The sequence below is a fragment of the Raphanus sativus genome, chromosome 7, assembly GCF_000801105.2.
Source record: "Raphanus sativus cultivar WK10039 chromosome 7, ASM80110v3, whole genome shotgun sequence".
Classification (NCBI taxonomy): domain Eukaryota; kingdom Viridiplantae; phylum Streptophyta; class Magnoliopsida; order Brassicales; family Brassicaceae; genus Raphanus; species Raphanus sativus.
This window is the reverse complement of record NC_079517.1, coordinates 11,765,012-11,786,157: the sequence shown is the minus strand read 5'-3', so window position 1 is coordinate 11,786,157 and position 21,146 is coordinate 11,765,012. Positions and strand designations below refer to the sequence as shown.

The 21,146-nt window shown below is 38.7% G+C and overlaps 3 protein-coding genes and 1 pseudogene across 6 annotated transcripts; all 4 read right to left on the bottom strand.

Annotated features, from left to right (window-relative positions):
* Positions 1–304: 304 nt before the first annotated feature.
* Positions 305–4,438, bottom strand: LOC108818298 (disease resistance protein TAO1-like; annotated as a pseudogene).
* A 583-nt stretch (positions 4,439–5,021) lies between these two features.
* On the bottom strand, positions 5,022–7,228 carry LOC130494422 (uncharacterized membrane protein At4g09580-like). Its single transcript, XM_018586903.2, has 4 exons — positions 6,685–7,228; positions 5,721–5,991; positions 5,465–5,635; positions 5,022–5,386 (listed from the first exon to the last, which is right to left on the bottom strand). Exons 1-4 carry the CDS (start codon positions 6,948–6,950, stop codon positions 5,255–5,257), a joined length of 840 nt encoding a protein of 279 aa, XP_018442405.1. The 5' UTR covers positions 6,951–7,228; the 3' UTR covers positions 5,022–5,254.
* A 639-nt stretch (positions 7,229–7,867) lies between these two features.
* LOC108833109 (uncharacterized) lies at positions 7,868–8,757 on the bottom strand. Its single transcript, XM_018606549.2, has one exon. It carries the CDS (start codon positions 8,510–8,512, stop codon positions 8,015–8,017), a length of 498 nt encoding a protein of 165 aa, XP_018462051.1. The 5' UTR covers positions 8,513–8,757; the 3' UTR covers positions 7,868–8,014.
* A 1,962-nt stretch (positions 8,758–10,719) lies between these two features.
* On the bottom strand, positions 10,720–19,660 carry LOC108833111 (sucrose transport protein SUC1). 4 transcript variants are annotated; one of them, XM_056990809.1, is made up of 6 exons: positions 18,925–19,660; positions 18,177–18,835; positions 18,029–18,092; positions 17,085–17,285; positions 11,109–11,211; positions 10,720–10,988 (listed from the first exon to the last, which is right to left on the bottom strand). In XM_056990809.1, the coding sequence occupies exons 1-5, from the start codon at positions 19,523–19,525 to the stop codon at positions 11,114–11,116; spliced, it is 1,623 nt and encodes a 540-aa protein (XP_056846789.1). In that variant the 5' UTR covers positions 19,526–19,660; the 3' UTR covers positions 10,720–10,988; positions 11,109–11,113. The 4 variants fall into 4 exon arrangements, 3 of the variants coding, with proteins under 3 accessions (XP_056846789.1, XP_056846790.1, XP_018462053.1); XR_008936737.1 differs by lacking the exon at positions 10,720–10,988 and adding an exon at positions 17,772–17,820 and having other exon boundaries at positions 11,136–11,211; XM_056990810.1 differs by lacking the exons at positions 10,720–10,988; positions 11,109–11,211 and adding an exon at positions 12,025–12,217 and having other exon boundaries at positions 17,063–17,285.
* Between the last annotated feature and the right edge of the window lie 1,486 nt (positions 19,661–21,146).

Below are 21,146 nucleotides of genomic sequence, written 5' to 3'. Positions count from 1 at the left end.
ATGTTTTATCTCATATGATTTTTTTTTCTGGGTGTTGTAGGACAACCAAGTTGTACTTGACCTAAGTCTGACTGTGTATCCAACTTCTGCTGATCTTAATCTGGTGATTTACAGAGAGTAGCTTCTTGTTGTACTGCTCTGGCTATGAAAACTAGTATATCTAACTAAAATAATGTTGTCAGTTGTTGAGCATCCAGTTGATTCGATATATTGTTCTAAGAGAGGTTTTATTTTCTAGTTCATGTTTCATAATCCATATGCATTTACTCTTGACGAAAAGATATATCAAGAACTGATAATAATCTGGAATCAAAATTGCATCAGTAAGATTGACTCTCTATCTTGTGAAAATGGGCAACAAAAATGTATTTGATTCTGTAGTATCTCTCTCAATTACACTCACTTTAAAATGCTCGAAACTTCTCTATTTCGGTCAAGGCGAGTCGTTAACTTTGGTAGTGCATATTGTGTAAACGTTCATAATCTTCACCGCCATCATCATCACGAACAAGCTCAGTGTTTGAAGGTTCAAAATCTTCATAGACATCTCTGAACTAAGTCTGAGCTGTGGGATCGATACCAGCTTCTTCATTCCACTTAGTACAAGTCGATGTAGACAAGACACTCTCTCGATCCATGGATCAAGAAGCTCTCCAATGTCTGTGGAACTCTCAGGATAACTTTTTAACACAGAGCCATCCGAGACATGTTCTCCTAGCTTCTTTAATCCGCTTGGTACAAGTCTACGTAGACGAGATATTCTTCCGATACGTGGATCAGGCTCTTGAATGTCTCTTTTCAACAAAGAGCAATATGAGAGATCAAGTTCTCCCAGTGATTCCAAATTAATGTTGGCCAGATTTAACCTCTAACTTTGAGCATTCTTTTAATTCCAATTTCCACAGTCTACCAAGGTTTCTCATAGAAGAAAGGGAGCTCCATCAGATTTGAACAATAACTGAGATCCAATTCCTGGAGATTAGTTGCACTCCCAATAGAGGAAGGGAGTTTCACCAGTCTTGAGCAATATATAGCTGAGTTTCAATTTTCTGAGATTAATTGCCTTCTCTATTGAAGGGAGTTCCACCAGACTTGAGCAACCATTGAGATCCAATTTTTTAAAATTAACTATATTCCAAATAGACCAAGGACGCTCCACCAGACTTGAGCAACCATTGAGATTCACTTTTTTCAAGTTAACAATATTCCAAATAGAGGAAGGGAGCTTCACCAGATTTGAGCAACCCTTGAGATTCACTTTTTTTGAGATGAAATGCATTCCCAATGGTGGAAGGGAGCTTCAACAGCCTTGAACAATCACTAAGATTCAATATTTGGAGATTAGATGCATTCCCAATAGAAGATGAGAGCTTTACTAGACTCGAGCAAGCATGGAGATTCAATTCTTGAAGATTAGTGGCAGTTGAGAGATCAGGAAGCTCTTTCAATCTTTGAGACATACTCAAATCCATCAGCTTTAGATTGTTGAGCGGCTGTAAAGATAAATGGAGGAGGAAGCACATTAGAACAACAAGTTGACACGATTAGTATTAAACACAAAAGAAAATTGCTAAAGATAGCCCAACTTGAGCAGTTATTTTCAAAATTGAAGATATTACTTACTTTATTTTCTTTCCACAATTTCTTCAGACCGCTAAACCTCATGTCTACTTGGACTAGAAACTCTGGATTAAAACTTGAAGGAAAACATGACATCTGGAAATTCGGCCAAATTAATACTCTGAGTTTTCGAGATATGTATTTCATACTTTCCGGATTAACGCCTCTGCCAAGGATTCTTAAGAATTGAAGATTAGCGAATCTTTCAAAGGCTCTTTCACTTGTCCATTCTAATTCATCATTAAGCTCAAGACTTATTCCTATGACACTACTATTATCCTGTAAAGCAACCCAATGAAACATAAATTGAGGATAGTTAGTTATTAAATAATCTCTCATTTGTAGAGAACATTGCAATGAAAATAGCAATCTCAAAACTTACCGCTTTATCATCCCTAAGTACTTCGCCAATATCTTTAGCATCATTCAAAAATTGGCGTTTTCCAGGTTCATTAATAGATTCTTCTCTCACAATTTGTCTTCCTAGTTGGAGTAGCAACGTAGACATCGTTATCAATCCTGATTCGCTATATATGAGAGATTTTTCAGATAAGATGGCGAAGCCCTTGTCTCACATCCTCAAAACATTTTTCTAGACATCTTTCCACCATATCAACTGGTTCACCCCTGAAAAAGCAGGCTATATGAAGAAATAATCTTTTATCTTCATCATCTAAAGCATCATAACTAAACTTAAAAATACTCGCAAATTCTCCTTTTCGGTCAAGGTGGATCTTTAACTTTGCTAGTGCCTCTGTCCAATCTTGCTTGGACATTCCCCGAAAATAGGAGCCCATAACCCTCAGCCCCAACGGAAGTTCACCTACAAGACTCATAACTTCCAAAGCAAGATCCCTGAAACCATTCCTAGGGTCTTTATGACCAAAAGCATAAATGCAGAAAATTTGAAGAGCCTCATCATATGATGGTAAATTCATCATGTGTATATGCTCGATTTCACTTGCTTTTAAAACAGTTTCATCTTGTGTTGTGATGATTATCCTACTCCCAGGACCAAACCAACTAGTATCTTTCGCCATGGCTTCTAGTTGTACTGACCAATCCACATCATCAAGGACCACAAGAACTTTCTTGTCTTTCAACCTGTCTTTGGCAATTCCCAAATGTGGAATCTTGATATCCTTGTCTTTGGTTAGTTGAGACATAAGCTGCTCTTGTAAATAGAGCATCACACTGTACTCATCAGAACAAGCTGGTCTTGCATACTTACTTTTGATATTGTCCATAAAAAGACTCAGTTGAAAATTTTGGGAGTGTCGGTTGAATAGAGATCTAGCAATGGTGGTCTTACCAATCCCAGAAGGACCCAAGATCCCTACTTTTCTCACCTCATCGGAGTCTAGCTGTAATAATGGTCCCATTCTTGTCATCTGAGATTCCATCCCAACTAAGGTGTTGAAATCACTGCATGGTACGGAAAAGTTCAATTTGTTCGACACATCAGTGGCAATATTTTCAATCATCTCTGCCTCAGTCTTCCTGAAAAAGGGGATGATTAATAGTCAAGAAAAAATCACAAATACTCGAATATTCTTTATACTTAATGAAGAACAGAAAAAGAAAGCAACACTCATTCAGGATATAGATTTTAAGTGACTTATGAAGAGTTTAAGTGAAGAGATTGAGAAACTTGAGAGAGATTCATGAGATAGAGAGTGGCAAGATTGGAGAGAATAATGTGAGAAAGATAAAAATAATTTCCTTAAATCTTATTACAATGACATTAATATATAGAAATTTAAGAGAGAGATTGATGAGATGAGAATAGGTTCCTTTAGGATGCAAATCTATTCATGTGTTCACATATTCTTCCCAATGGCTACCTCAGAGACTATATTATCTAAACGATAAGATAGTATAGTCCCATCTTGACCAAATGTTATCTTCATACTACTGTCTATTAGTATTATATGATACGACTTTCTCAAATATTTTTCCTCTTTTTTTTTTTTTTATGTCATATACTCATTACTTACTTGTCAATACATGATGGTTGTTGTTTAAAAGCTACAAAAAATATGAGAGGTTGGTGTTGTAGAAAGATTGAAGAGAAAGTGGGAATCAAGAGAACGAACCAGTTTGCTGAATGGTAACCTTCGATTTGGGCCACTACCGTCAAAGCATGTTTCCATCTTTGGATCTCTTCCTTTCTTTTTCCTCTACAAGTTTTTCTGAAAACCTTCCCAAAATAGCTCTTCTGCTTCTTTATATCACTGGGATTGACTTGATAGAAAATGGGTATCACCGTGTGACCAAACTCTTCTCGGTAATTGATGATCTCGAAAAGCTCGTTCAAGCACCATGTAGACGAAGCATAGTTCTTCGAGAGCAAGACAATTGCAATCCTCGATCCTCTAATAGCCTCTATGAGCGCAGGACCGATTGACTTACTTCTCTGTATATCACTGTCAATGAATAGGTCGATTCCTTTGCTCGTGAAATCCTTGAGAACGTGGCTGAGAAAGTTTGTGCGGACATCTCCCCCGTGGAAGCTTGGGAAGACCTGATGTATCCGATTTCGAGGCAAAGAAGACGGAGGAGCCAACATGAACAGAGGATCCGTGTTGATCAAGATCGCAGAGGCTTTTAGCAACATGAAGACCTGATGTATCCATTAGTACGATGAACAGAGGATCAAGATCGCAGAGGCTTTTAGCAACACGGAACTAATAAACAAACAAACATAGAGGCTCTTTGAATATACTAACACAAACCCATTTGACTGCAGTAAGCAAGAAAGATAGCTTCGTGGAAACAGAGGTATCACTTATCCACGCAAAATTTGTGGCCAACAAAGTCAGAGAGTCTACCTAACATGCAGGTGGGCCAAAATTCTATAAAGATGTTTGGAAACTTTTGTTTGTTTTTTTCCCAATAGATACATGTTTAAATATGCATACTGATTATTGTATCACAATTTTCATCGTTCCCCCTGTTATGCATGCATGCAATAGTGTTACTAGATGATATTCCAATAGAATCATAGTGTCATGAAAGCACAAATTTTTATACACTTCAGAAAAGCACTTTCTTTTCTTTTTCCTTTTCTCATATGACTTTTTTTCTTGGGTGTTGCAACAACTAGGTGTGATTCAAGAGACCTACCAGTTGCACAAACCTGTTGGTGGTGGTTTCAAGTTGACCTGAGTTGGACTTAGTGTATCCAACTTCTGCTGAACTTAATCTGGCGTTTCACAGAGAGTAGCTTGTTGTTGTATTGCTTTGGCTTTGAGAACTAGTATCTAACTAAAATAATGTGGTGAGTTGTTGAGCATCCAGTTGCTTCAATTTATTGTTCTAAGAGAAGTTTTATTTTCTAGTTCATGTTTCATATGCATTTTTACTCTGACGAAAAAGTATAGCAAGAACTGGTAGTAATCTGGAATCAAAATTGTATCAGTAAGATTGACTCTCTATCTTGTGAAATGGGCAACAAAAATATATTGATTCTGTAGTATCTCTCTCAATTATAATCACCAAAAAGAAACTATAAACAAATCAACATTGTGTCCTGTAATTAGTTAAGAAATGTACTCTTGTCCTCTGCAAGGGCTTTTATGGCATCCAAAAGTTAATCCAAGCCTGTGTATTGTAAAGACACTTCCCCTTGGGTTTATTCATATATCTTCTTTCTTTTCAGTATTGTTGGAAGTATGGAGATAAAACCGATGAGGAAAAGCACTGACAACGTCTTGAAATCATACAGATCCTTCACCGATTTGAGATCTCCAATAGCAAGGCCAGCCTGCAATAATAAGACCAAAAATTCAAGCTACATACTAAGATATACCAAAAGGAAAGCCAAGGAACAAAAGAGCTTTACCCTGACGGTTATATAAGCTGCAGGAATGAGACCGACCAATGTCGCCAAAAAGAAGACATGGAAAGGAACATCGACTATCGGAGAAGCCAGATTGATAAAGAGATTCGGCAGTGTTGGTGTTATCCTCAGAAACAACATATAGTTCAGAAGCTTATCTCTACGCTTACCAATCTGTACAACACACACACACAAGTAAATCATCACAACCCTCCACAAATGAAGAGTTTTCTCATAAAAGGTTATCGTAGTTCTCTACCTCAGCCTGAAAGAATCTCAACTTGTCAGGCCACAGCCAAGTGATCAACGGCCTGCCGATCAACTTAGAGAGAAAGAAACAGCAAGTAGCTCCTGCGGTTGCGTTGAAAACAACCAAGACAACACCTTTGACGACCCCAAAGAGAGCTCCAGCTAAAAGTGACATGAAGATGGTACCAGGAATCATGAAGGTCTGCATGAAAATGTAGGTGGCACAGTACCCTAAAACGAACTGCGCCGGGTACTCATTCGCGTAGTCTGCTAGATTGTCTCTGAAACCCAAAAAAAAAAAGATTACAACTTTATCAATACCCTCAACAAGTTTCGACATTGACACTATCAAGAAACTCAAAATTCATCAAAATATCGATTATCCTATAATAAAGTCTGAGCCTTTATCAATACCCTTATCAAGTTTCGACGTTGGCACTATCAAGAAGCTCAAGATTCATCAAAATATTGATTTCCCTATAATAAAGTCTGAGTCTTTATCAATACGCTCAACAAGTTTCAACATTGACACTATCAAGAAGCTCAAGATTCATCAAAATATTGATTATCCTCTATAATAAAGTCTGAGTCTTTATCAATACCCTCAACAAGTTTTGACATTGGCACTATCAAGAAGCTCAAGATTCATCGAAATATCGATTATCCTATAATAAAGTCCGAGTCTTTATCAATACCCTTATCAAGTTTTGACATTGGCACTATCAAGAAGCTCAAGATTCATCGAAATATCGATTATCCTATAATAAAGTCCGAGTCTTTATCAATACCCTACAAGTTTTGACATTGACACTATCAAGAAGCTCAAGATTCATCAAACTATCGATTATCCTATAATAAAGTCTGAGTCTTTATCAATACCCTACAAGTTTTGACATTGACACTATGAATAAAGCTCGACATAGATCAAAATATATATTATCTAATGATAAAGTTTGAGTCTTTTTAACAGTTACTTGAGGGAGCGGAGATCAGAGATGGTTCTTGGGAGCTTGAGCTTGCCGAACTCTGCAGCGGGCATGGTGATGTAGATGCAGAAGAGACCCGAGGAGAAGACGAGGAAGACGCCGAGAGAGACGGCGAGTTCCCATCGGCTGAGAGGGAACCGATCGAGCTTTGATCGTTTTCCGGAGGGCGAATCGTCGTCGTCGTCTGATAATATCGCTCCGAGCTCTTCGTCTCTGATTAGGTTCCGTGTCGGAGCCATCACCGAATGCAACATCGGAAAGTTTCACGGCGGGGATTAATCCATTGCAACGATCTGAGAGATTCGGTTTTGAGGATTATTATTCAGAGAGGGTTAGATTCAGATTTCGAAAGGAATCAATTTTTTTTTTGTTCTTCAGATTGACGTAGAGTCGTGGATAGACAATGGCTCTTTAGACCTTCTGCATGATTAAGAGGGTTCTGACTACTTTGGAATCGAGACCTCTGTATCTGGAAGAGGGTACGGGGAAACGGTCGATCTTATTTTTTTTTGAGTTTCAATGAGTTGTAAGAAAATGAGGAAGTTAAAACTTTTTAAAAGACAAGCCATGAGAGCATTAGTGTGTTCAGGCTTTCCAGTAGAAACTCGGACATAACCTTGAAGCTCTTGATTGTTGTAACTTGTAATGGCGCACCATCACACCCATTTTAGTGCCTGTTGTAATGGCGCACCATGACATAAATTGGTTTGGAGAAAGCGTTTTGGAAAGACTGATATCTAATCATATAACCCTCTCGCCTTTTTCAGCTTCTTTGCATCCATTCCAGATGTAACCTCACAAATGAACCGGGCTTTCTAGCTCAGTTGGTAAAGGGTTCACAGCTGTGAGTTCCGCCACCTGGGTTCGAATCCCGGTCACTGGGGAATTAACATTTCGGCATCGCCAGGGACAGAGGATCGGCATGTGGCAACACGTGACTAGTCTGGACCACTTTTGTGGGGCCAGGATACCTCTGTATAATTCAAAAAAAAAAAAAAAAAAAAAAACCTCACAAATGGAATGTTCCAAAGTTTTACGGCGGTAAAATGATTAAAAAAAAAACTATTTCGCTCTCCTGTTCTAACCATCTTCCTTTTTTCACCAAATAAATTCATACATACTCAGATCAAAACCCCTCTCAAGAAGCATAAGAAACAAGACGAAAATACTCCAAAATCAAATTAATGTTCGTCTCGAAAATTAATTGTTGTGAATCACCCAAACTACAAATGTAAGTTTTTTTTTTGTTTCTCAACAAAAGCCCCGTTATTTATGAATTGTACACAAAACCGCTCAATTTAAAGTTATCACAGTGAGATCACCGTGTATGAGTTTTCGCCGGTGATCTCTGAGACGAACTCCGCATAACAAGAATCCTCTTTAAAACCCTCATCAACTCCAACACGTTCGTACCGATCTTCTTCTTCTTACTCTGAGGTGTCTTCTTTGCTAACTTCATACCGCACACCACGGCGGAGCTCTCTTCGGGAAACAAAGACGATTTCTTCTCTCCGCCGAGCTCGATCCTAAGACTCTGGCTTCTCGGTGGCAGTTCTTCATTGAGATATTCCCACAACATATCCATTTTCTCCTCTGCATCAACGTTCCAAAGACTTCTCCTTTCCACATAAGAGAAGCTCTTCCTCTGATCGTCATCATCGTAACTTCCAAAACATCTGTCATGATCTACCCCGTGTATATTCTCCGGCGAGTGTTTCCACAGTGGAGGTGAATCGATGCCTGAAATTTGAGAAGAATCTTGGGAAGCAAGCAATGGAAAACTAAATTCTTCCGCAGACACACTGTTCATAGCCATTTTATAGGATCAATAAGACAAGAAGACCCACCGTTTGTGTTTTTGTTGGTGATGTTGGATTCGTTGCTCTGTTTTTTTTCCCTCTGTTCCTTTTGTAGTTCAACTGCTACAACAAGTCAACGGTAAGTTTCCAGTTTAAACAATTTTAACTCTCAATCAGGCAACTGTATTTTCCAGTCTACATAGTTTATATCTCTAGTTCTCCGCTACCATTAGTAACTGCAAATTGTTTATAATATTCTCGTAATTTGTAATAGCATAATTATCCATCTTTAAAATATTTGCACTTCGGTTTACATATATATAAATGTGAAAGCTGAAAAAGTTTTACATTGATTTATTTTCTATTTACAGATTATAAAAATATTAAATAAATGACTGCAACCGACAATTATATGTATTATGAAGATTTATATCTAACATTTTTACTTTCACCATTTAGAACCGTTTAATGAAAATTCTACTTACACTATGCTAAAATTTTCATTTTTTTTTATTTTCTTTATTAATTCGACATCATTTTTTATTGGGCTCGAAATCCAGTCTTTATGATCTGATTGCGCCATGTTCGCATTTTTCTGTCAAGGTAGTTCATACTTTATATTCCTCCATTTGTAATTGCTAATCGGATTACAACTTACATAAATTTAAAAGTGTTAAAATCTAGAGATTGTTATGCTGTTATATAGTTATAATAAATTAAATTTGGTAGTTAACTCTATAAGTTATGAAACGTATAAAAAGAGTTATGAGAGGGACCTAACGCAGTTTCATCTCATCAGCCAGCGGAGTGATTGACTGAGGAAAATATGAACATAAAGCGTGGTCTCTATCTATTATCATCAATGTTATAACTCCACCTCATGAAAATAGTATTTCTTCAACAATTGACTAAACATGTGCTTTATAACTAGAAAAAATTGCCAAAACGGAGTAAAAACTCAACTACGTTGTCCCTTTGCCATAAATATTATTTTGGTCAGATTTGGACTTAGGTACCCCTGATTAACTTTAAAAATACATATCAATTATTTTAAGAATCAGAAAAATATGTAAAAATATACAAAATGTAAAAAAATAAGAGACCATCATATGAAAAATATTTATCTTGACTAAATATTAGTAAAACACAATTTCATATTTTGATCTAGGGTGGCAGAAAACATGATCTACTGTCTACGAGCTTGTAGATTCTATATTCGTTTAACTATATTAATATCTACCGCTGGCAGAACCTATAACCTACGAGTGGTTATAATTCTACCTTAGTAGAATGAACCGGCTGCCATTTACTTAATCTCTGAATTATGATAGATTTCATTAACTACTATTTTCTAATATATCTACGAATACGAAATTAAAAAATCTACCAAAATACTTTTTCCTACGACAGTGAGGTTGTATAATCTACCATCTTATCCATATTCTACTGAGGTAGAATATATCTTCTACCAACGTCGAAATATATATTTTTGATATGTCTTGATTTTAATGAGCTTTAGATTCATATTTTAGCTTATTATGATCATTCTAGGTAGCATTTGCATACTCATTTGCATATCATAGGGGTTGGAATGCACAATTGAAAGTTCTGGGTCAAATCGCTAAGTTATTTCTGCAATTCACAAAGTCTTAGGCCATTTTGTAAAGTCCCAGAAGTCCAAGGACCTGTCTTGCAAATATTTAGAACTCCACCATTGGAGTGAATCGAAGCTTTCTCTTGCGACTGAAGCGCCTTGATTCTGACGATGGTGATGGTTGAGACCACGAGTTGGATTTGAATCCGTGAAGAGGAAGGCTTGAGCTCGAGATGACTTGGACTAGGGATCCCGCAGCGGAGAAGCCGATGACGAGACGCGATGAAGAAGCTTTGCGTTGGAGTTTGTGGTCGCGGCTGGGGGATGACGATGGCTGCGGCTTGGAGACGGTGGCGCAGACTTGGGGATGACGATGACTGCAGCTTAGGGTTCATATGTTTTTTAATTAATTCATTTATTAAAAAAAATTAATTATGAAACAAATTAAATAAAATATAGGATTGTGTTTATATTAGGGATTTAATGGGAATTACAGAAAAAATTATGGTAAAAGAACAATTTGGTGTTCATTATATGGCATAGGGACAATGTACTTATTCTTTTGTCCCATATCAGAGTCTCTATCTTCCAATTTTTTTTTCAAATGGTGTTAACCAACAAAGGAGAAAATACTGTAGAAGGCTAAAATAAATAAAAACATCGGAGATGCAAATCATGAATTGAAACCTTCAGTTATATGCTTGTAAGAAGACAAGTTTAAGCAAAAGCCATCTATGTCTATAAAATATTAAGAGGCCACACAAGGTTTATGCGTGGGTGTGTGCTAATGCCTTATGTTTGATGAAATCAACATCATATGTACCAAGAAGAAGATGACCTAGAACTGAGATTTCGTCATCTTTGCGCGATTTTTACTTTCCTTGATCTTGTAAAACCATCTGCATTGGTAAGTACAGAAGAACCATGGTTCCATGTTCTTAGTAGATCGAGACAAGGGAAAAAACGTCAAGGATCTCTGGCTTGCAGTTGTTAGAGTAGGCAAGAAAACAAATCAATACCGCTTTTATATATGGAGACCTCGTCTAAGTGGAATGCCTTCTGATTCAAACCCATCCTCATTTGTGTGCTTGCTTATACGCAATGGTAATATTACCGATGAACCTGCAATAACATAGCCATAACAATCAGTTTCAAACTATCAGAAACCCCAGAGGGATCGATGCAGACACTTGGTATAAGAATATATGTACACAACAGATAGCAATCATGAATAGCTCGGTTCCTGAAGTTCCTGCTAGTATATATTATATACATCTATATACATTATGCATATCATCGTTCCTCGTAGGTGAGAGATAACAGCACTGATATCTATATACATTAACATTATGCATATCATTTTCAACAGTTGGCTTTACTCCTTTTTCGGTGTGTATATACTGTATATATATGGTTGTATCTATAAGCTATACTGCATTGGATTTATACTCGACCCAAAAAATAGAATTTGTGTAGAATATGGTGTACACGCATACGCTTGAGTGCCAGCAATATTTTTCTTTTGTATCTTGTGGTATTGTCAATGTTAGGTGAACATGAAATAGACAAAACATGTCATGGTAGACTAGTTTGTTGATAACAATATTTAAGGTTTAAGGTTTATTATTTAATACTATTGCATATTTTCAGTGTATTTGACGTACTTTTTCATGAGAAGAGTATTAATAATATTTTGATAAATATTATAAAAGCATTAATTAGTTTTACTTTATGGTTAAAAAAAACCAGGACGACACATAATAACCAGTTACAATACATAGATCATGAAAAATAGTCCAAGCGCAGTCAACTCTTTTTCATGTATTAAACGATTGTCACAAATTGTCAGAAGGATTCATTTTAATTTCGAAGATTTTCAGAAGTTGTATCTTTCTTTTATCAAAGTCACAGGCACAATAGTTCTTGACGGCCAAAAAAAAAATCTATTTCAAATATATAATCGGTAACAAAAACAACAAACTAAAGCAAAGGGTGAGATACAGACAACCCAAGGTTATTAGATTTTAATATTTTATCACTTTCACCATTCTTTTTGGTTATAAAGGTTTGCAGATTTGAACAACAGTACTGTATTTGATGAGTTTTACAAAATATTAAACATAGAGTGTATTAGCAAGGCCCAGAAGCCCATTACGAAGTTCATCACGCAGCCCACCAAGCAGTCTTCAAGTCATCTGCAACAAGACAAAGAGGCGTTAGTTGCAGTCAAAAGCAGAGCACAACGTTGCAGTGCTCAGAGTACGGTAAAGCAGATTACACAGCTAGCAAACAGATACACGCTCCTATCCGTTGTGTGACAAGACAGCTGTAAAGGATCTCGATCCTTCTTTCTTTCTCTATATATGTAACAAGCAATGTGTAATGAAAGTTTAAGCTCAAAAGTAATAAGAAAGTTATTTTCTCTGTTTTCTCTGTGAAACCTTCATGGTATCAGAGCTCAGCGAGTAGATCATGGAAGCTAATCCTGATCCTATTTCCGCGTCTAATCTTACCATCACGCAGTGTGTCACCTTGAAACTCAAGGATGACAACTATCTCATCTGGAAACTCCAGTTTGAGCAGTTTCTTTCTTCTCAGTTGCTTCTCGGTTACGTCACCGGCCTCACTCCTCGTCCGACTCAAACCATCACCGTTCGCGATGGAGACCAAGTCAACGAAGCAGCAAACCCTGAGTTCCAGCGCTGGATGCAGAAAGATCAGCTCATCATGGCTTGGATCTACGGAACCCTCTCAGAAAGTGCTCTTCGCTCCGTCTACGGTCTACACACTTCTCAAGAAGTCTGGACTGCTCTAGGTCAGAAGTATAACCGAGTCTCCGCTACCAGAAAGCTTGCTCTGCAGAGAAAGATTCAAACTTTAACGAAAGGTAACAAGACTATGGCTGTTTATCTCTCTGAAATCAAAACTCTCTGCGACCAGCTTGACTCGATTGGTGCTGCTATCCCGGAGAGTGAGAAGATCTTCGGGATGCTAAATGGGTTAGGAAAAGACTATGAAGCGATCTCTGCAGTAATTGAAAACTCCATGGACTCTCTTACCGCTCCCACCCTTGATGATGTCATGTCCAAGCTCATCTCTTTTGATGACAAGCTACAAACTTACGCTGCATCCTCTGACGTTACTCCTCATCAGGCTTACTACACAAACAGAGGTGGATACTCTGGTCGTGGCCGTGGTTCGTACAGAGGAAGCTCACGAGGACGTGGTTACACTACTCAAGGAAGGGGCTTTCATCAGCAGTTTGGTCCAAGCAGTGGTCGTGGTCAGCAGCAAAACTCAACAGCTCCCACATGTCAGATCTGCGGCAAGTTTGGTCATGCAGCATACAAGTGCTACAAACGCTTTGATACAGACTACCAACCTCCACCTCCGCAAGCTAACACTGTCATGAGAACATCAGCAGAAGCAGATTATGATGGCAATGAGTGGTACCCTGATACTGCAGCAACTCATCACATCACCAACTCCCCTCACCATCTACAGTCAGCTCAACCATACTCGGGAACAGACTCAGTGATTGTCGGAAACGGAGACTTCCTTCCGATAACTCACGTTGGCTCCATTGCTATTCCATCTTTATCAGGTACCTTACCGCTTAAAGATGTTCTAGTATGTCCGCAAATCACTAAGTCACTTCTGTCTGTCTCCAAGCTAACTGATGATTATCCTTGTGAATGCACGTTTGACTCTCATCATGTGCTGATTAAGGACAAAAAGACCAAGCAGCTTCTCACCAAAGGAAGCAAGCGTAAGGGTCTATATCGTCTCGAGAATCCTCAGTTTCTTGCGTTCTACTCATCAAGGCAACATAGTACGAGTGATGGGATATGGCACAGGAGATTGGGGCATCCTCATCATCAGATACTTCAGTACCTGTCTTCAACAAATGCTATTTCAGTCAATAAAGTCAGTAAGACTATGTGTGAGTCTTGTCAGCTAGGAAAAGTTTGCAAACTTCCGTTTTCTAGTTCAAGTTTTAAGTCTGAGAGACCTCTAGAGAGGATACACTGTGATGTTTGGGGTCCTGCTCCTGTAACCTCTGTTCAAGGCTTCAGATATTACATCATTTTTATCGATAATTTCTCGAGATTTAGTTGGCTTTATCCTTTAAAACAGAAATCTGAAGCATTTGCAACATTCAAATCGTTTCAAAATCTGGTGGAAAATCAGTTCTCTAAGAAAATACAAATCTTTCAAAGTGATGGAGGAGGAGAGTTTGTAAATAAACAGTTTGCAGAGCATCTTGCAGTCTGCGGAATCAAGCATCTTCTGTCTTGTCCGCATACACCAGAGCAGAACGGCTTGGCTGAAAGAAAACATCGTCATCTTGTGGAGCTTGGGCTGTCAATGATGTTTGAAGCCAAGATACCTCAAACTCTCTGGGTTGAAGCTCTGTTCACTGCCAATTTTCTTTCAAACCTTCTACCAAACACCTTTCTCAACAAGACGACCAGTGCTTATGAGAAGCTGAATAATGCTGCTCCACTATACTCAGCCTTACGTGTGTTCGGATGTGGCTGCTATCCCTATCTTCGTCCCTACTCCCAAAACAAATTTGATCCTAAAAGTCTTCTTTGTGTGTTCTTGGGATACACGGAAACGCAGAAAGGTTATCGCTGTCTTCATCCTCCAACAGGCAGAGTATATATCAGTCGTCACGTCTTGTTTGACGAAGCAAGGTTCCCATACTCCGATGTCTATCAATCCTTCTTACCTCCAGCTCCCACACCGCTTCTTGATGCTTGGTACAGAGGGTTGAAGATACAACCTCAACCGAATAATGACAGTGTATTAGAACAAATAGCTGATCCAGTCACTGCAGGAAAGAGACGCCAAGCTCAAACACCTGCAACTGATAATTTTCAACTAGTGGAGGAAGACTTCCCACCCTTATCTCCACCAGCTCCGGTTGTTGTCACTCCTCCTCAATCTCCTGTTATAGTCAACCCTCCACAAGAACAAATACAAGCTCCTGCAGCCACTCAAGAAGACAATGTTCATAATATGGTCACTAGAGGGAAAGCTGGCGTTCGTAAGCCTAATCCTCGCTATGTGTTCCACACAGCCAAAAGTGAAATCACCAAACCGAAGAACCTTGCGGAAGCACTACGACATCCTGGTTGGACAGCAGCTATGGGTGACGAGGTAGGCACATGTAAAGAAACAAATACATGGAGTCTAGTCCCTTATCCAGCAGATGCACATGTTATTGGTTGCGGTTGGGTTCACAGAATTAAATATCATGGCGATGGAACCTTTGACAAACTCAGATCAAGACTTGTGGCGAGAGGTAACGAACAAGAAGAAGGAGTAGATTTTTTGGAAACTTACAGTCCTGTAGTCAGAACGGCTACAGTTCGAATGGTCTTGCATTATGCAACAGTCAATCACTGGGACATCAAGCAGCTTGATGTCAAGAACGCGTTCTTGCACGGCGATCTGAACGAGGTAGTCTACATGAAGCAGCCTCCGGGGTTTGAAGATCCTGCTCATCCAGATTATGTGTGTCTTCTCCACAAAGCCATCTATGGCCTCAAACAGGCCCCTCGCGCCTGGTTTGACAAGTTCAGTACTTTTCTTCTCAACTTTGGCTTCGTCTGCAGTGTAAAAGATCCTTCACTTTTCTTCTATCTTCATGATGGTGTAGTGATCTTCTTACTTCTGTATGTCGACGACATGGTTCTTACTGGCAATAGCTCCTCTGTCATAGAGAAACTTCTGAAAGCTCTAAGCTCTGAGTTCAGAATGAAGGACATGGGTCCTCTGAGTTATTTCCTTGGCATACAGGTCACCTATACTCCGACAGGTCTGTTCTTGAACCAAGAGAAGTACGCGACTGAGTTGCTTCAAACTGCTGGAATGATTGATTGTGCACCGATGCCCACACCTCTCCCTCTTCAGCTTGATCGCGTACCTCACCAAGATGAACTTTTCACCGAGCCCTCTTACTTCAGAAGCATTGCAGGCAAGCTGCAATATCTCACACTTACACGGCCTGATTTGCAATTTGCTGTGAATCTAGTTTGTCAAAGAATGCACAAACCGACAGTGGCAGACTTTCACTTGCTCAAGCGTGTGCTTCGTTATGTCAAAGGGACCATAACGATGGGTCTCCACCTCTACTCGAACTCCAACTCTTCACTCAAGGCATTTTGTGACAGTGACTGGGCAGGTTGCAATGAAACAAGAAGATCAACCGGAGGTTTCTGCACACTCCTTGGCTCCAACCTCATTTCTTGGTCAGCTAAGAAACAGGATTCAGTGTCTCGCTCATCAACTGAAGCAGAGTATCGCTGTCTTTCTGATACTGCAGCAGAACTGTCCTGGATATCTGATGTTCTCACTGAACTTGGATTCCCTGAGAAGAAGCCAGCAGAAGCGTATTGTGACAACCTGTCTGCGGTTCATCTCACTGCAAACCCAGTCTTGCACAAGAAGTCCAAACATTTTGCGACTCATTATCATTATGCTCGAGAACGTGTAGCCAAAGGAGCTCTGGTTGTTCGTCATGTTTCTGCAGCATCTCAGATAGCAGATATCTTTACCAAGTCATTACCTCAAGCAGCCTTCTATTCTCTCAGGTCCAAACTCGGTGTTGTGTGTCGACCCACCACGAGTTTGCACGGGGGTATTAGCAAGGCCCAGAAGCCCATTACGAAGTTCATCACGCAGCCCACCAAGCAGTCTTCAAGTCATCTGCAACAAGACAAAGAGGCGTTAGTTGCAGTCAAAAGCAGAGCACAACGTTGCAGTGCTCAGAGTACGGTAAAGCAGATTACACAGCTAGCAAACAGATACACGCTCCTATCCGTTGTGTGACAAGACAGCTGTAAAGGATCTCGATCCTTCTTTCTTTCTCTATATATGTAACAAGCAATGTGTAATGAAAGTTTAAGCTCAAAAGTAATAAGAAAGTTATTTTCTCTGTTTTCTCTGTGAAACCTTCAGAGTGCACTAATGGAAGCCCATGGCACCTGACTTCAAAGCAGGTGCATCTGGTGGTGGTGAAGGTAAAACGGTTAACGCTAATACTCCACTAATGGCCGCTGCGATTGCTCCGACCACAAATACTGGTAGGTTTCCACCACCGAAGAGGGCGTCAAAAGATCCTCCTCCAAGTGATATTATCATTTGTGGTATCACAATCGCCAAATTTAAAACTCCGATAGAAAGTCCTGTAAACAAAAGAAAAAGAATATAACACATTAAAAAATCGAATTTAAATATTTATGTTATAAAGTGAAACCATTTGGTGTAGTAAACTGGATAAAATGAAACCTACGACGAATTATTAAAAAAATCTCATCCAACTACTGCTATGGATAAACTTAAGATTTTGAAAAAGTAACAATGGAGAGATTTACTCCTTTTTCTTTCTTGACAAAAAAGGAATTTTTTTTTTTTTTTTTTTTTTTTTTTTTTTTTTTTTAACAGGGATGTTCCGCAACCCTTAGACCCGTAGACACTTCCGTAGTTTTCCGCAACCCATAGGCCCGTAGTCACTTCCGTAGCTTTCCGCAATCTTTAGGCCCGTAGTCACCCCTGGCCCGAAACCAGCCGTTGCTAATACCCATTACCCAAGGGCCCAGCACCAACGCCGCGCTTAAATTTAAACTTGGGGTGGGCGTAAAGCATTTCGTGGCCACAAGGGGTATTCGAACCTGGGTCCGTATCGGCGTTGGAACTGCCTCAAGACCACTAGCCCACCACCTTGTGGTTCAAAAAAGGAAAATTATCTTTAACTAGATATGAATTTAACTGGAAAGAAATCTCTCTCACTCATTAATGTATTCAAACCAAACATTTGAACTTATCACATGGTAATTTAATTGGTCCCAAATTGTCAGACGATTAGATTTCTCAATTAACAGGAGAAGATAATAGATTATATAAATAAATTAAATTAGACAAAATTTACCTTGGCCGGCGCCGGAGCTATTTGAAAATATGGAGGCTAGTGCAAATGGAATACTGAAAGTAATCTGTAAAAAAAATATTTATTATATTTTGCTAAAAATATAAAAATGTAGTAAACTCAAAAGAAGACAAAAATCTGAAATACTTACAGCTAATGGAATACCAAGAACAGCAAAGAGACTCAACGCTCCAGCTCTCACACCAGACGACGGCCCGGCAAGCTCACCGGCGGTTTTCCGGTGTTCCGCCGCCAGCTTAGAAACTAGAACCGTCATGGCCAAACCTATGGCAAGGATGAAGTTCACAATCCCCCAAAGCCGCTTAGCTCCTCCCACTTTCCGACCAATCCACTCTACACCAAGTGACATAAACAAAAGAACTATCGACTGAAGCATCAATCCCAATGCACCAGCGTGTACTCCTTTGTTGTATTGTTTCACCATTCCAGCGTCTCCTCCTGAATCTCCACCGTACACTTCACGACCCATCCAGTCAGTATCGAACAAAAGAAACGGGAACCATGCGATCCAGTTTAGTGCCGTGACCATAAGAAGCATCCACATGGGACGTTGCATGACTTTAAAAGCTCCAAAGATTTCTCCAAAGAATGGAACTTTCGATGCCTTCTCGTCGCCGGAGTTTACCGCCGGAGACCATTGTTTGTCTTTAACGTACCAGAGGGACGAGACGGTGACGATGAGGAGGAGTGTGATGGACAAGAAGAAACAAGACTTGAGATTGGCGCAGTAGATATCACAAGCTTTGGTCATTGCGAACGGGAACATCTTGTGGAGGTTACTGTAAGAACCTGCCACGAAAGAATATTATAATATTTTCAAATTATTCTTTCATACGAAATTAAAAAAAAAATTTGAATTGAATAAATTTAATATAAACCTGCGGCGTATCCCAAAACGTTCCCAACCGCCATAAAGAAGGAGAAAAACCCGTTTGCGACTCGAGTTCTTTTAGCGTCTCCGGCGGATAGGTCGGCGAGGAAAGCGCGGCACGGTCCTTGGAGGGTGTTGTTAGCCACGTCGAGGATCCAGAACCCGAAGGCGAAGATCCCGATGGCTCGGACCCTCGCGGTATCCTGCTCGAGTTTGTCCCCCATTTTATGGCCGAAATCCGCGGCGTATCCGATCAAGAACACGGCGACGGCGACCAGGGCGGCTCCGGCGGCGATGAAGGGACGACGGCGACCGAATCTCGAGGTGCATCTGTCGCTGTGGTAACCGACGATGGGTTGAACAATCATGCCGGAGACGGGGCCACATAGCCAGATGAGAGAGGACCATTTGTGAGGGATACCGAGAAGCTGGACGTAAGGAGTTAGGAGAGAGAGCTGTAGGGCCCACCCGAACTGTAAACCGGCGGCGATGGAAGCGACGGAGATGATTTTGCGGAGGGGAGATGGCTGGTTCAGATCTTCCTCTGGTGACTGTGTCTCTACAACGGCCGCATCTTTTGCGGGTTTTTCTGTTTCAAAAGCTCCCATTCTCTAAATAAACACGAATAAAAAAGAACAGAAAATTCGTTTGTATTTCTTTTTTTTTTTCCTGTCTTTTTCTATTTTCCTGTGATGTAAGAGACGAGAGAATGGTGCTGTATTTATAGTGAAATAGGAAGAAGGAGTGTGACTTTTATATTTTAATTCTAATTACTTTAAATTTGGAGATGATAATTTTTTGGATAAGACAAGAGTAAGAAATATAATTATGGTGAGTGTCTGGTAAGGTGGAGCCACGGGGTCACTTATTAAATAATTTTTCTGTTTCACGGGAGTTGATTGTTTTCAACTACAAGTGACTTGGACGTGATTCAGTATCAACAATTTCATTTGACTAAAATTGCGTTTATGTTGTATATGCAGTTTTGAACAGGGTAGTGTAAAATTATCTGAAATAAAACAATGTAGTTAAGTATTTTCTTAACAATATAGTCAATTGTTTGAATAAATATTAAGTTGAAGAAGATTTTTTTTGGTCAAAGCAGATATTTAATTAATTTTGAATTACAAATCACTTTAACATTTAACCAAAAATCTTAAAATATAATATGTGGTTTATTTATAAATATAAACGTTGACCAAAACAAGATTTTAAAAGAATGTTATATTTGTTTGGAAACAAATACATGACTGTTTTGACCAAAAAAAACAAACATATTAATCTTATTATTATATATTCACAACATAATACTGAACTATTGAAAATACGAGTAAAAATATATTTACTTTAACAAGCTAAACATTATTGTTAATCTAGATGAACTTTCAGCCTAAAATTAATTGGTGACAAATAGATTGACCCATATATTTTATATATTGTAAAAAATTTCTTCTAACTTCTGATGTGAGATATTTTGTGTATAATTTTCATCGTTAGGTCTGGGCACGGATCAAATATCCGGGGTTTTTAAGGTATTTGTGATTTGCTTCGAATGTTACGGATATTTAAATTTCCGATTTGCTTTACTTCGAAAAATATGAATATTCAGAAAAAATGGAAATCCAGAAAATAAATAGATATTTGCGGATGCTTACAGATATCTAATTTATTTTGATTAATACAAATAATCTTAAAAGTTTGATACAAATTTGTTTTGTAAATTTTTTTTTCATTATATAAAAGATAAAAATTAAAGAGAAGTAGTGAATCTACATATTTTGTAAATTTTTAAATTTAGTTAACAATTATAATAAAACAAAACTTAAGAAAAAAATATAATTGTCATAAATGTTTTCTCTTCCTTTTATGTAATACTTTTATATAAGTAATAATGTGAATGGAATCTGTCAAATCATATGTTAAAATAATAATTATATAATTTTATACATTTAATACTTTAAATATAATTAAAATATACATGTATTTATATATTGACGGATCAGATCGGATATTCGCTTGTGATCTACTTCGATTTTAACGGATATTGAATTTTAGTATTTGCTTTGCTTCGAAAGCTTACGGATATCCGAAATTTTCGGCTCGAATAGCAACAAATAACGAATCGAATCAAATTTAACGGATAAAATGCTCAGCCCTACTCATCATATATGCCAACTTTAGACCTGAAAATGGTTCAAGGCGAATTTCACTTATGGCCCTTTTGGATCG

Coding starts and splice junctions, on each gene's coding strand:
- LOC130494422 (XM_018586903.2), bottom strand. CDS start 6,950: ATGTTGCATTCGGTGATGGCTCCGACACGGAACCTAATCAGAGACGAA. Junction 5,992..6,684: donor TCTGATCTCCGCTCCCTCAA/GTAACTGTTAAA, acceptor TTTGGGTTTCAG/AGACAATCTAGCAGACTACG. Junction 5,387..5,464: donor CAGCTTATATAACCGTCAGG/GTAAAGCTCTTT, acceptor TTATTATTGCAG/GCTGGCCTTGCTATTGGAGA.
- LOC108833111 (XM_056990809.1), bottom strand. CDS start 19,525: ATGGGAGCTTTTGAAACAGAAAAACCCGCAAAAGATGCGGCCGTTGTA. Junction 18,093..18,176: donor TTCTTGGTATTCCATTAGCT/GTAAGTATTTCA, acceptor TTTTTTTTACAG/ATTACTTTCAGTATTCCATT. Junction 11,212..17,084: donor TGCACCTGCTTTGAAGTCAG/GTGCCATGGGCT, acceptor ATGTTATTGCAG/GTTCATCGGTAATATTACCA.
- LOC108833109 (XM_018606549.2), bottom strand. CDS start 8,512: ATGGCTATGAACAGTGTGTCTGCGGAAGAATTTAGTTTTCCATTGCTT.